At 48.1% G+C, this 13,278-nt stretch overlaps 1 protein-coding gene across 1 annotated transcript; it reads right to left on the reverse strand.

Moving 5' to 3' along the window:
• Nucleotides 1–417: 417 nt before the first annotated feature.
• Nucleotides 418–12,545, reverse strand: LOC131574308 (SAP domain-containing ribonucleoprotein-like). Its single transcript, XM_058828746.1, has 12 exons — nt 12,483–12,545; nt 11,066–11,165; nt 10,895–10,941; nt 10,128–10,195; nt 8,639–8,690; nt 6,232–6,305; nt 5,323–5,351; nt 4,997–5,022; nt 3,859–3,927; nt 2,710–2,790; nt 1,760–1,830; nt 418–963 (listed from the first exon to the last, which is right to left on the reverse strand). The coding sequence occupies exons 1-11, from the start codon at nt 12,516–12,518 to the stop codon at nt 1,789–1,791; spliced, it is 624 nt and encodes a 207-aa protein (XP_058684729.1). The 5' UTR covers nt 12,519–12,545; the 3' UTR covers nt 418–963; nt 1,760–1,788.
• Between the last annotated feature and the right edge of the window lie 733 nt (nt 12,546–13,278).

The following is a 13,278-nucleotide window of genomic DNA, read 5'->3' on the forward strand; positions in this document are numbered from 1 at the left end:
CAATGAGCGCAACGACCGCAATTAACGTAACGAGTGCACGCAATTAGCGTAATGAGCGCAATTAGCGCAACGAACGCAGTGGGCGTAGCCAACACAATTAATTATTTTCATTGCGTTAATTAAGGCGATGTAAATGAAGGCAATGAAAGTGAGGAACGCAAGGAATGCAATTCCTGGAAAACCTCGGGAATTCCCAGAAAACCTCGGGAATTCCCGGAAAACCTCGGGAATTCCTGGATGAGCTCAAGGAAATGCGGAAAACTTCTGAGAAAACTGGGATTTAGCACCAAGAATTCCTGGAAATCCTCAAGGAAAACCTTGGGAATATCCCAGGGAAGGAGGGAATTCCAAAGGTTTTTTTCCCCCCACAGCTCCGGCCCCGCATCCAAAGGCTCAGGGAAAAAAAACGGGATTTCCTTGGAAAAGGGAAGTTTTTTTATTGGGAAATCTGGGATGAGAGGCAGCGCCCGACCCTTCCGAGGGAAAAACCGGGAAAATAGAAAAAACCGGGAATACAAAACCCGGCAGCGACCGGAACGCCGGGAAAATGGGAAAAAACGGGAAAAACAGGGAAAAACGGGGAAAAAAACGGGAAAAAACCCGGAAAAAACGGGAAAAAACGGGAAAAAACGGGAAAAAACGGGAAAAAACGGGAAAAAACTGAGTGAGGAGCCAGGGAGGCACCGGGATGTCCCTGGATCCTGAGGATTTTCGGGATGGGAAGGAGAATCCCGGGAATTTCCCGGAGTCTCTGAGGTTCCCGAGGGTGGGAACCGCTCGTGGAAAAGGAGAATTCCCAAAAAAATAAAATCTCTTGGCCTGGGAATGGCCCCAGAATTCCGGGAATGGCCCCGGCCCTGCTGCTCCCAACGCTCCGGGATGAGATTCCCGAAATTCCCGCCGGGAATTCCAAATCCTGGGAGCTCAGGTCTTCGACAGGGGAAGGGTTCAGGCAACGCCCACCTGGAAATCCAAGAAATCCCTGGAATTCCTGGCTCTGATTCCTGGGGAAGTTCCCAAAAATCCCACGGGATTGGGATCCCACGTTTCCCATCGGAGCTGCTCCCCCAAAATCCCTGGGAAAAGGGCTCCAAATCCCTGGGGAAACATTCCCAAAATCCCTGGGGAAAAGAACCACGAATTCCTTGTAAAACATCCCCAAAATCCCTGGGGAAACATCCTCAAAATCCTTGGGAAAAGAGCCCCAAAATCCCTGGGAAAATGGCCCCAAATTCCCTGGGAAAATGGCCATAAAATTCCTGGGAAAATGGTCCCAAAATCCCTGGGAAAATGTCCCCAAAATCCCTGGAAAAACATCTCCAAAATCCTGGGAAAACAGCTCAAAAAACCCTGGAAAAATGGCCCCAAATTCCCTGGGAAAATGGCACCAAAATCCCTGGAAAAATCCAAAATCCCTGGAAAAGCATCCCCAAAATCCCTGGGAAAATGGCACCAAAATCCCTGGGAAAATGTCCCCAAAATCCCTGGGAAAATGCCCCCAAAATCCTGAAAAACCACCCCAAATCCCTGGAAAAATGGCCCCAAAATTCCTGGAAAACCCCCCCAGATCCCTGGGAAAAGCATCCCCAAAATCCCTGGAAAAATGCCCCCAAAATCCTGGAAAACCACCCCAAAATCCCTGGAAAAACCCCGAGATTTTGGGAATCGTGCCCAGGATTTGGGAATTCCCTGTGGGGGGAGTGGGGAGGGCTGGGAATTCCATGGAAAATCGGGAATGAGGGAGAAGGGGGATCCTGACCTGAGGAGAGCGCGGAGCTCCGGAGCGGCTCAGACGATCCCAAACCTTTCCGCCCTTTTCCGCTTCTTTGCCTGGATTTGGGAAGGGCCAAAAAAAAAGGGAAAATTCCCTCAATCCCTGCGGGAGAATCCTGGGAATTCTGGGGCTGGGAATGGGGGAATTCCCGATGCTGAAGGGGGGGAAAATCCTGGGATTTGGGGCGGGGTTTTCCCAAGGAAATGAGGCAGAAAGGAGAGAGGATTCCAAGTCATGAATTCCTGGGAAAACGGCCCCAAATCCATGGAAAAATGGCCTCAAAATCCATGGAAAAACAGCCCTGGAATTCCTGGAAAAATGGTTCCTAAATTCCTGGGAAATGGTCCCAAAATCCATGGAAAAACAGCCCTGGAATTCCTGGAAAAATGGCTCCTAAATTCCTGGGGAAATGGTCCCAAATTCATGGAAAAATCAGACCTGAAATCCATGGAAAAATGGCTCCTAAACTCCTGGGAAAAGGCCCCTAAATCCATGGAAAATTCCCCCAAATCCATGGAAAACCTCCCCAAATCCATGGAAAACCCACCTAAATCCATGAAAACTCACCTAAATCCATGAAAAATTCCCCTAAATCCATGGAAAATTCACTTAAATCCATGAAAAATTCCCCCAAATCCATGGAAAACCCACTTAAATCTATGGAAAACTCATCTAAATCCATGGAAAATGCTCCTAAATCCACGGAAAACCCACCTAAATCCACAGAAAACCTTCCCAAATCCATGGAAAATTCCTCTAAATCCATGGAAAACTCACTTAAATCCATGGAAAATTCCCCTAAATCCAAGGAAAACCTCCCCAAATCCATGGAAAACGCCCCCAAATCCCTGGATGCCCCAGGGGTTGGGAATTGGGAAGTGTTTTTGGGGATTCCTGGGAATCCCAGCCCCAAATCCCGGGAATCCCGGCCCCACCTCGGAGTCCTCGGCGGCTCCGGCCCCGGTGACGATCCCGAACCTTTCCTTCCTCTTCTTGAGCTTCTCGTCCTCCTCGCTCTGGGAACGGCACCGGAGTCGGGCCCGGAACGCCGGGAAACCCCTTCCCGAAAATCCCGAAATTCCCAAAATTCCCCTTCCCAAAAATCCCAAAATTCCCCTTCCTGAAAATCCCAAAATTCCCCTTCCTGAAAATCCCAAAATTCCCAAAATTCCCCTTCCCAAAAATCCCAAAATTCCCCTTCCCAAAAATCCCAAAATTCCCGAAATTCCCCTTCCTGAAAATCCCAAAATTCCCAAAATTCCCCTTCCCAAAAATCCCAAAATTCCCGAAATTCCCCTTCCTGAAAATCCCAAAATTCCCAAAATTCCCCTTCCTGAAAATCCCAAAATTCCTGAAATTCCCCTTCCCAAAAATCCCAAAATTCCCAAAATTCCCCTTCCCAAAAATCCCAAAATTCCCGAAATTCCCCTTCCTGAAAATCCCAAAATTCCCAAAATTCCCCTTCCCGAAAATCCCAAAATTCCCAAAATTCCCCTTCCCAAAAATCCCAGCATTCCCGAAATTCCCCTTCCTGAAAATCCCAAAATTCCCGAAATTCCCCTTCCCGAAAATCCCAGGATTCACAAAATTCCCCTTCCCAAAAATCCCAGGACTCCCAAAATTCCCTGTTCCCGAAAATCCCAAAATTCCCGAAAATCCCTGTTCTTGACAATCCCCCAATTCCCAAAATTCCCTGTTCCCGAAATTCCCTGTTCCCAAAAATCCCACAATTCCCAAAAATCAAACAAAACTCCCAAAACAAAATTCCCAAAAATCCCCATTCCCCAAAATCCCAAAATCCCCCAAAATCCCCATTCCCTAAAAACCAAAATTCCACAAACCCCCAATTTCCAAAAGAAAATTCCCTAAAAACCAAAATTCCCCAAAAAATCCCATTCCCAAAATCCCAAATTCCCAAAAACCCCAAAATTCCACCAAAAAAAATTTCCCAAAAAACCCCAAAATTCCCAAAACAAAATTCCCAAAATCCGGGCAGGGCAGAGCCACCGGGGCTGGAAAATGTTGGAATTTTGGGATTTGGGATTCTGGGAATTCCAGGAATTCCGGGAATTCCCGGTTCTCACCTTCTTGGAGAGGGAGGAGACGTTGAGGCCGAACCTCTGGGCCCTTTCCTTGAGCTTTTCCAGGTTTATCTGGGAAAAGGAAATTCGGGATTTGGGGATTTGGGATCCTCGGCCGGGCCCCGAATTCCAAAGGGGAAAAATTCCGGAAGAAATTCCCGGAAAATTCCGCAGGTCTGGGGGTTTTTTCTGCGGGATTTTGGGGAATTCCAGCCCAGAATTCCAGCCCTGATCCCAAAATTCCAACTGAGATCCCAAAATTCCTGCTAAGATCACAAAATTCCTGCTAAGATCCCGAAATTCCAACTGAGATCCCAAAATTCCAGCCCTGATCCCAAAATTCCAACTCCTGATCCCAAAATTCCAACTCCTGATCCCAAAATTCCAACTGAGATCCCAAAATTCCAACTGAGATCCCAAAATTCCAACTGAGATCCCAAAATTCCCACTCCTGATCCCAAAATTCCAGCCCCGATCCCAAAATTCCAACTCCTGATCCCAAAATTCCAACCCCTGATCTCAAAATTTCAACTGAGATCCCAAAATTCCAGCCCTGATCCCAAAATTCCAACTGAGATCCTGAAATTCCAGCCCTGATCCCAAAATTCCAACTGAGATCCCAAAATTCCAACCCCTGATCCCAAAATTCCAACTCCTGATCCCAAAATTCCAGCCCTGATCCCAAAATTCCCAATCCCAATCCCAAAATTCCAACCCCTGATCCCAAAATTCCAACTCTTGATCCCAAAATTCCAACTCCTGATCCCAAAATTCCCACTCCTGATCCCAAAATTCCAGCCCTGATCCCAAAATTCCAGCCCTGATCCCAAAATTCCAACTGAGATCCCAAAATTCCAACCCCTGATCTCAAAATTCCAACTGAGATCCCAAAATTCCAACTCATGATCTCAAAATTCCCAATCCCAATCCCAAAATTCCAACTCATGATCTCAAAATTCCAACCCCTGATCCCAAAATTCCAACCCCTGATCCCAAAATTCCGGGTTTGACCCTAAAATTCCAGCCCTGATCCCAAAATTCCAACTCCTGATCCCAAAATTCCGCCTCAGTTCCCCCCCAGAATTCCCCAAATCCCGTTGCAATTCCCGGAATTCCTGCCAGCATTCCCAGTTTTCCTCACCGTGGGTTTGGAGTCTGCCGAGAGCCCTGGGAAAAGGAGGAAAATTCCCATCAGGAATCGACCAAAATTCCCAAATTTCCCCCCAGGAATTGGGAAAAAAATCCCAAAATTCCAGCCCCGGCTTCTCTTTGGGATCCTTGGGTGGAATTCCAGGAAAATCCCAATCCTGGATTTTTTTGGGATGAGAAATCCCAGGGAAATCCGGGATAATTTGGGTTCCTTTCCCGAGAAATCCCGGAATTCCCGCTCTTGGAAAAGTGGGAAAAGGGGAATTTGTCATTCCAGGGAATCCAGAATTCCGGGAATTTCCGGATCCTTCTCCGCACCTTTGGTGGGAATTGTGGCCAAGCCGAACCTGTGGGAATGGAAAAAATGGGAATTAGGGTGGGAATTCTGGGATCAGGCACTGAATTTTGGGAATTAGGGATGAATTCCCAAAAAATTCATGGATTCACAGGAAATCCCACCAAAAAAATCCCCAAAACTCCTCAAAAAATTCCAAAGAAAACTCAAAAAATCAAAAAAAATCCCAAAAAACCCTCAAAGAATTCCAAAGAAAACCCCAAAAAATCCCCAAAAAATCCCCAAAAAACCCTCAAGAAATCCCAAAAAAATCCCAAAAAATCCCAAATCCGCCCAAAATCCCACAAAATTCAAAATATCCCACAAACCCCTCAAAAAATCGCTAAAAAACCAAAAAATCCCCTCAAAAATTCCCAAAAATCCATAAAAAATCCCACCAAAAAAAATCCTAAAAACAACCAAAAAAATCCCCAAAAAATCCCCCAAAAAATCCCAAAAAAATCCCAAAAATCCCAAAAAAATCCAAAAAAAACCCCACAAAATCCCCAAAACAACCAAAACCCCCCAAATCCCCATAAAATAAAAATTAATCCCAGAAAACTCCTCAAAAAATCCCAGAACCCCCCCACAAATCCCAAAAAAATCCCCCAAAATCCCATGAAATCCTAAAAAATCCCCAAAACCCCTCAAAAAATTCCCATAAAACCCCAAAACTCCCCCAAAATCCCCAAAAAATCCCAGAAAAAACCATCAAAAGATCCCAAAAAAAACCCAAAAATCCCCAAAAATAAAAAAATTTCCAAAAAAATCCCAAAAAATAAAAAAAAATTCCAAAAAAAATCCCAAAAAATCCCAGAAAATTAAAAAAAAATTCCCAGAAAATTCCAGGAATCCCAGAAAGTTCCAGAAAATCCCAGGAATTCCCAGCTCACCGCGCCGCCCGCGCCGCCTTCTTGCTCTCGAGGCTGACGGGAACGTTGAAACGCTCGGCTCGCTTCTGCATCCGCTGGAAAAACGGGAATTCCCAGGGAAAAATGGGATTTTAGGGGGGAAATTTGGGATTTTAGGGGGGAAATTGGGATTTTAGGGGGGAAATTGGGATTTTAGGGGGGAAATTTGGGATTTAGGGGGGAAATTTGGGATTTTAGGGGGGAAATTGGGATTTTAGGGGAGAAATTGGGATTTTAGGGGGGAAATTTGAGATTTTAGGGGGGAAATTTGGGATTTTAGGGAGGAAAATGGGGATTTTAGGGGGGAAATTTGGGATTTTAGGGGGGAAATTTGGGATTTTAGGGGGGAAATTGGGATTTTAGGGGGGAAATTTGAGATTTTAGGGGGGAAATTTGGGATTTTAGAGAGAAAATTTGGGATTTTAGGGGGGAAATTTGGGATTTTAGGGGGGAAATTTGGGATTTTAGGGGGGAAATTTGGGATTTCAGAGAGAAAATTTGGGATTTTAGGGAGGGAAATTGGGATTTTAGGGGGGAAATTGGGATTTTAGGGGGGAAATTTGGGATTTTAGGGGGGGAAATTTGGGATTTTAGGGGGTATATTTGGGATTTTAAGGGGGGAAATTGGGATTTTAGGGGGGAAATTTGGGATTTTAGGGGGGAAATTTGGGATTTTAGGGAGGAAAATTGGGATTTTAGGGGGGAAATTGGGATTTTAGGGGGGAAATTGGGATTTTAGGGGGGGAAATTGGGATTTTAGGGGGGAAATTGGGATTTTAGGGGGGAAATTGGGATTTTAGGGAGGGAAATTTGGGATTTTAGGGGGGAAATTTGGGATTTTAGGGGGGAAATTGGGATTTTAGAGGGGAAATTTGAGATTTTAGGGGGGAAATTGGGATTTTAGGGGGGGAAATTGGGATTTTAGGGGGGAAATTGGGATTTTAGGGGGGAAATTGGGATTTTAGGGGGGAAATTTGGGATTTTAGGGAGGAAATTGGGATTTTAGGGAGGAAATTTGGGATTTAGGGGGGAAATTTGGGATTTTAGGGGGGAAATTGGGATTTTAGGGGGGAAATTTGGGATTTCAGAGAGAAAATTTGGGATTTTAGGGGGGAAATTTGGGATTTCAGAGAGAAAATTTGGGATTTTAGGGAGGGAAATTGGGATTTTAGGGGGGAAATTGGGATTTTAGGGGGGGAAATTTGGGATTTTAGGGGGGAAATTTGGGATTTAGGGGGGAAATTTGGGATTTTAGGGGGGAAATTGGGATTTTAGAGAGAAAATTTGGGATTTTAGAGAGAAAATTTGGGATTTTAAGGGGGGAAATTGGGATTTTAGGGGGGAAATTGGGATTTTAGGGGGGAAATTGGGATTTTAGGGGGGAAATTGGGATTTTAGGGGGGAAATTGGGATTTTAGGGGGGAAATTGGGATTTTAGGGGGGAAATTGGGATTTTAGGGGGGAAATTGGGATTTTAGGGGGAAAAATGGGATTTTAGGGGGAAAAATGGGATTTTAGGGGGGAAATTGGGATTTTAAGGGGGGAAATTGGGATTTTAGGGGGGAAATTGGGATTTTAGGGGGGAAATTGGGATTTTAGGGGGGAAATTGGGATTTTAGGGGGGAAATTGGGATTTTAGGGGGGAAATTGGGATTTTAGAGAGAAAATTTGGGATTTTAGGGGGGAAATTTGGGATTTTAGGGGGGAAATTGGGATTTTAGGGGGGAAATTGGGATTTTAGAGAGAAAATTTGGGATTTTAGGGAGGAAATTTGGGATTTTAGGGGGGAAATTGGGATTTTAGGGGGGAAATCGGGATTTTAGGGGGGAAATTGGGATTTTAGGGGGGAAAATGGGGATTTTAGGGGGGAAATTGGGATTGTAGGGGGAAAAATGGGATTTTAGGGGGGAAACTGGGATTTTAGGGGGGGAAATTGGGATTTTAAGGGGGGAAATTGGGATTTTAGGGGGGAAATCTGGGACTTTTCCAGAAAAAATTGGGATTTTATAGGAGGAAAATGGGGATTTTCCAAGGGAAAGTTGGGATTTTATGGGGGGAAAATTGGGATGGGGAAAAGAAAGAAAATAAGTGGGAAAAAGAGAAAAAAAACGGGAAAAGAAGGAAAAGGAATGTGGAAAAAATTTGGAATAAAGGGGGGAGAAAAGGAAGGAGAATCAAGGTGGGAAAAAGAAGGAAAAAATTGGGAAAAGGAAAGAAAAAAAGGTGAGGAAAGGTGGGAATTCCATCCCAAAATCCAAAAAATCCCAGTTTTCCTGGAACTTCCCCATCCCAGGAGGTTCCAGCCTGGTCTGGGATGATTCCAAGGCTGGAAAAATTCCCAAAAAATCCCCCTGGAAGTTCCTGGAAAATCGGGATCAGGGAATTTTACCTCCATCTGGGAGATTTCTGAGGAGATTTTCACCACTTTCTTCTCCTGGATCCTGGAAAAAAATTGGGAAAAAATCAGGGATGCTCCAGAGGCTGCTCCAGGTGGGATTTTTTTGGGATCTGCTCCCATTCCCGAGGATTTGGGGATTTTTCCTTGGGATTTGGAGGCTTGGGAAAGCTCAGAGAGGAATTTGGGGAATTTTTGGGGTGAGGGAAAAATCACCTGGATTCCCTTGGGAATGGGATTGGAGGGAAAAGAATTCCAGGGAAGGGATGGGGATGCCCCCAAGAATTGGGAATGGGAATGAAAGTTCAGGAAGAGCCCGGCTGGAGGCTCCAGAATCCCAAATTTCCTTCGGGAATTTTCTGTGGGAGGGAATTCCCTGATTTCCTGGGAGAATTCCCTGTTTTCTGTGGGAGAGGATTCCGTATTTTCCCAAAGAAATTCCCTGGGGGAGGGAATTGTTTGTTTTCCTGTGGGAATTCCCTGTTTTCCTGTGGGAAAGAATTCCCAGTTTTCCTGAGGGAATTCCCTGATTTCTGTGGGAAAGAATTCCCAGTTTTCCTGTGAGAATTCCTTGATTTCTGTGGGAAAGAATTCCCAGTTTTCCTGAGGGAATTCCTTGATTTCCTGAGGAAAAGAATTCCCAGTCTTCCTGTGGGAATTCCCTGTTTTCCTGTGGGAGACAATTCCCAGTCTTCCCATGGGAATTCCCTGATTTCTTGTGGGAATTCCCTGATTTCTGTGGGAAAGAATTCCCAGTTTTCCTGTGAGAATTCCTTGATTTCTGTGGGAAAGAATTCCCAGTTTTCCTGTGGGAATTCCCTGATTTCCTGAGGGAATTCCCTGTTTTCTGTGGGAAAGAATTCCCAGTTTTCCTGAAGGAATTCCCTGATTTCCTGAAGGAATTCCCAGTTCTCCTGTGGGAAAGAATTCCCAGTCTTCCTGAGGGAATTCCCTGTTTCCTGTGGGAGACAATTCCCAGTCTTCCCATGGGAATTCCCAGTTTTCTTGAGGGAATTCCCAGTTTTCTTGAGGGAATTCCCTGATTTCCTGAGACAATTCCCTGTTTTCCTGTGGGAAAGAATTCCTGGTTTTCCTGAGGGAATTCCCTGATTTCCTGAGGGAATTCCCTGTTTTCTGTGGGAGACAATTCCCAGTCTTCCCATGGGAATTCCCTGATTTCCTGAGACAATTCCCTGTTTTCTGTGGGAAAGAATTCCCATTTTTCCTGAAAGAATTCCCTGATTTCCTGAGAGAATTCCCTGTTTTCCTGTGGGAAAGAATTCCCATTTTTCCTGAAGGAATTCCCTGATTTCCTGAAGGAATTCCCAGTTCTCCTGTGGGAATTTTCCCTCAAAGATCCCAGGGACGTTCCCAAATCCAGGGAATCCGAAATCCAGGGAATCCCAGCCCCGGATCCGAGCCCAGGACCCCCAATCCCCCTTTCCCAGCCCCTCATTCCCGAGGTTTTCCCAGGAATTCTCACACGTCAGGCGTCTTCACCGGCGCCTCCTCCACCTTCACGGGCGGCTCCGGCGCCTTCGGCTCCTCCTCCTGCAAATCCATGGAAAATCCATGGAAAATCCATGGAAAATCCATGGAAAATCCATCAAATCCACCCCAGCCCGAGGCCATTCCCAAGGAAAAATCCACGATCCAGCCCCAAAATTCCCGGATTTCTGCGTGGAGTGACCCCAGGAGGAGCCTGGGTTGCAAATTCCTGATTTTTCCGAGCTCTAGGAAGTCTGGGATGCAGGAGTTGGGAATAATTCCCCATCCTGAATATTCCATGGGAAAATCCACAATTTCCTTCACCTGCCCAGCGGGAAAAATCCATTCCCGAGGTTTTCTTGGCAAAAAAATTCCTTTTCCAGGCGGGATTTCTTCCCAAAAATCCCAAAATTTCCTCTTTTCCTGGAATTCCCCCGTCCCACGTGGCCCCAGCCTGGCCTGGGAGAACCCCAGGGATGAGGAATCCTTTGGGAATTCTGTTCCAGGCGGGAATCCCATCCCAAAATCCCACAAATTCCCGCTTTTCCCACCATTCCACCATCCCAAGGATCAAACCCAAAAATTTGGATCCCAATGATTCCCCCATCCAGAATTCCCAAGCACCAAATCCAACGGATTTAAGCCCAAAAAAAAAGCAGGAAAATGATTTAAATTCCACAGGCTGTTGGAATGTGTTGGAATTCTGCCTCATTCCCACCCTGAACCCCTCAGAAAACCGGGATTATCCCAAAAAATTCCCACCTCAATCTCTTCTCCCAGCACATCCTCCTCGTTGGGCTCTTCCTCAGCTGGAAAAGAAAAACAGGGTAAGGTCAGAGAAGGGAAAAATCCTTGGGGAATCCAGGAAAAAGGCGGATTTTGCTGGAGAACGGGAATTCCAGGTGGGAATTCCGTGGGATTTGGAGCACCCACCGTGTTCCTCCAGGTATGCCTGGAGCCGATGGATCAGGTCCTGTTTGTTGCCTTTGGCTTCCAAACCCCGGGCCAGGCACTCCTGCTTCAGCTCTGCCAGCTGGAAAACAGGGAATGGCAGCTGGGAATGTGGGAATTATCCTGGGAATTCGGGAATTACCCCGGGAATTTGGGAATTATCCCGGGAATTATCCAGGGAATGTCCCAGGAATCATTCCCGGCCCCTCCAAGGGGTCCCGGCCGGGGCAGGAAGAGCCCGGGGGCCGCCAGTGGTTCCTCTTCAGTCCCGGTTCCCCCTCAGCCCCGGTTCCCGGTTCTCCCTCAGCCCCGGTTCCCCTTCAGTCCCAGTTCCCCTTCAGCCCCGGTTCTCCCTCAGTCCCGGTTCTCTCTCAGTCCAGGATCTCCCTCAGTCCAGGATCTCCCTCAGCCCCGGTTCTCCCTCAGCCCCGGTTCCCGGTTCTCCCTCAGCCCCGGTTCCCCTTCAGTCCCCATTCTCCCTCAGCCCCGGTTCCCGGTTCTCCCTCAGTCCCGGTTCCCCCTCAGCCCCGGTTCCCCTTCAGTCCTGGTTCCACTTCAGTCCCAGTTCCCCTTCAGCCCCGGTTCTCCCTCAGTCCAGGATCTCCCTCAGCCCCGGTTCCCGGTTCTCTCTCAGCCCCGGTTCCCCTTCAGTCCCAGTTCCCGGTTCTCCCTCAGCCCCGGTTCCCTCTCAGTCCCGGTTCCCCTTCAGTCCCGGTTCTCCCTCAGTCCCGGTTCCCCCTCAGTCCCGGTTCTCCCTCAGTCCCGGTTCTCCCTCAGTCCCGGTTCTCCCTCAGTCCCCGTTCTCCCTCAGCCCCGGTTCTCGGTTCTCTCTCAGCCCCGGTTCTCCCTCAGCCCCGGTCCCGGTTCCCGCCCTCCTCCCGGTGCCCTCACGGTTCTCGTTCCTCCCGCGCTTCCCTCTGAGCCTCCTCCGCTCCGGCTCCCCCTCAACCTCGGCTCCCCCTCAACCTCGGCTCCCCCTCACAGCCACGACTGCCCCGGGCCCCGGTTCCCGTTCCCGCCGCTCCCGGAGCCCTCAGAGCCTCCCCCGTTCCCGTTCCCGCTCCCGCTCCCGCCGCTCTCCCGGAGCCCTCAGAGCCTCCCCCGTTCCCGTTCCCGTTCCCGCCGCTCTCCCGGAGCCCTCAGAGCCTCCCCCGTTCCCGTTCCCGCTCCCGTTCCCGCCGCTCTCCCGGAGCCCTCAGAGCCCCGCCAGCCCCGGTTCCGCCCGCGCTCCCCTCACAGCCCCCGGCTCCGTTTCCCGCCGTTCCCCCACGCGCTCCCTCATCCGCAGCCGCTATCCCGACGCCGCCGGGGCAGCCGCGGCTGCCGGGCTCTGTCCCCGGGCTCTGTCCCCGCGTTTCCCCCGCGCTTTCCCCGGGGCCGTTCCCGCTCCCGGCGGCACCTTCAGCTTGTGCAGCTCCACCGGCTCCGCCGCCATCTTGTCACCCCCGCCGCCGGCCCCGCCCCTCACGCCGCTCCGACCAATCAGCGCCGCGCGCCCCCGGCGGTCCCGCCCAAATCCGCCGCTCGCCATTGGTCAGCGCTGCCGTAGAACCCGCCTGTGATTGGTCTGTCGGGCGCTGGGGGCGGGGAGATTATGATTGACGTGGGTATAAACCAATGGGAGTAAGGAAATGTTAAGCAGCGACCAATGAAAAGAGAGGGCGGGAAACGCCGACTTCCGGGAGGTGTGGCCAAGGCCGGAGCGGGGGCTCATTGAGGGACTCGGGTGGGATTAATTAATATTAATTAAGGCATTTCATTAAATTGTTGGTATTATTAAGTAGAGTTAGATATTTGTTATTCGTTAGGTCACGTCATTATGTGTTTATTGTGCGTGGTTTTGTTATGTTTCTTATGACGTTGTTATTTATCAAAACGTGTTTTTGTTATGATTTGAGTTCTTTATTATGTAATTATGAGGTAAAAATTGTTTTATTGAGGTTATTTAAACTCGCTCTCTCATGCTTTGTATTAATATTTTATTATAAACACGTGCATTAATTATTCTCCTTCACCCAGAAGTGCAAAGCACAAATTTGGGGTCATTTTCCAGAACATTCCAGAGTTTCCCGCTCCCTTCCCCTCTCCAGGTGCTGCTCTCAGGGGCTGCTGCTTTATTCCGTTATTATATTTATTATAAATTAATTTATTTTTCTTATAGCACAACCCTGCCTCTTCCTATTCCTTATTAAAAC

This window comes from Poecile atricapillus, unplaced genomic scaffold (assembly GCF_030490865.1).
Source record: "Poecile atricapillus isolate bPoeAtr1 unplaced genomic scaffold, bPoeAtr1.hap1 scaffold_225, whole genome shotgun sequence".
Taxonomy (NCBI): Eukaryota; Metazoa; Chordata; class Aves; order Passeriformes; family Paridae; genus Poecile; species Poecile atricapillus.

Bases quoted from the DNA above. Each gene is read 5' to 3' on its own strand.
- LOC131574308 (XM_058828746.1), bottom strand. From the start codon at position 12,518: ATGGCGGCGGAGCCGGTGGAGCTGCACAAGCTGAAG. The intron at 5,023-5,322 runs GTGCGGAGAAGG...TCCTTTTCCCAG, and splicing joins GGCCACAATTCCCACCAAAG to GGCTCTCGGCAGACTCCAAA. The intron at 2,791-3,858 runs GTGAGAACCGGG...TGCCGTTCCCAG, and splicing joins TCTCCTCCCTCTCCAAGAAG to AGCGAGGAGGACGAGAAGCT.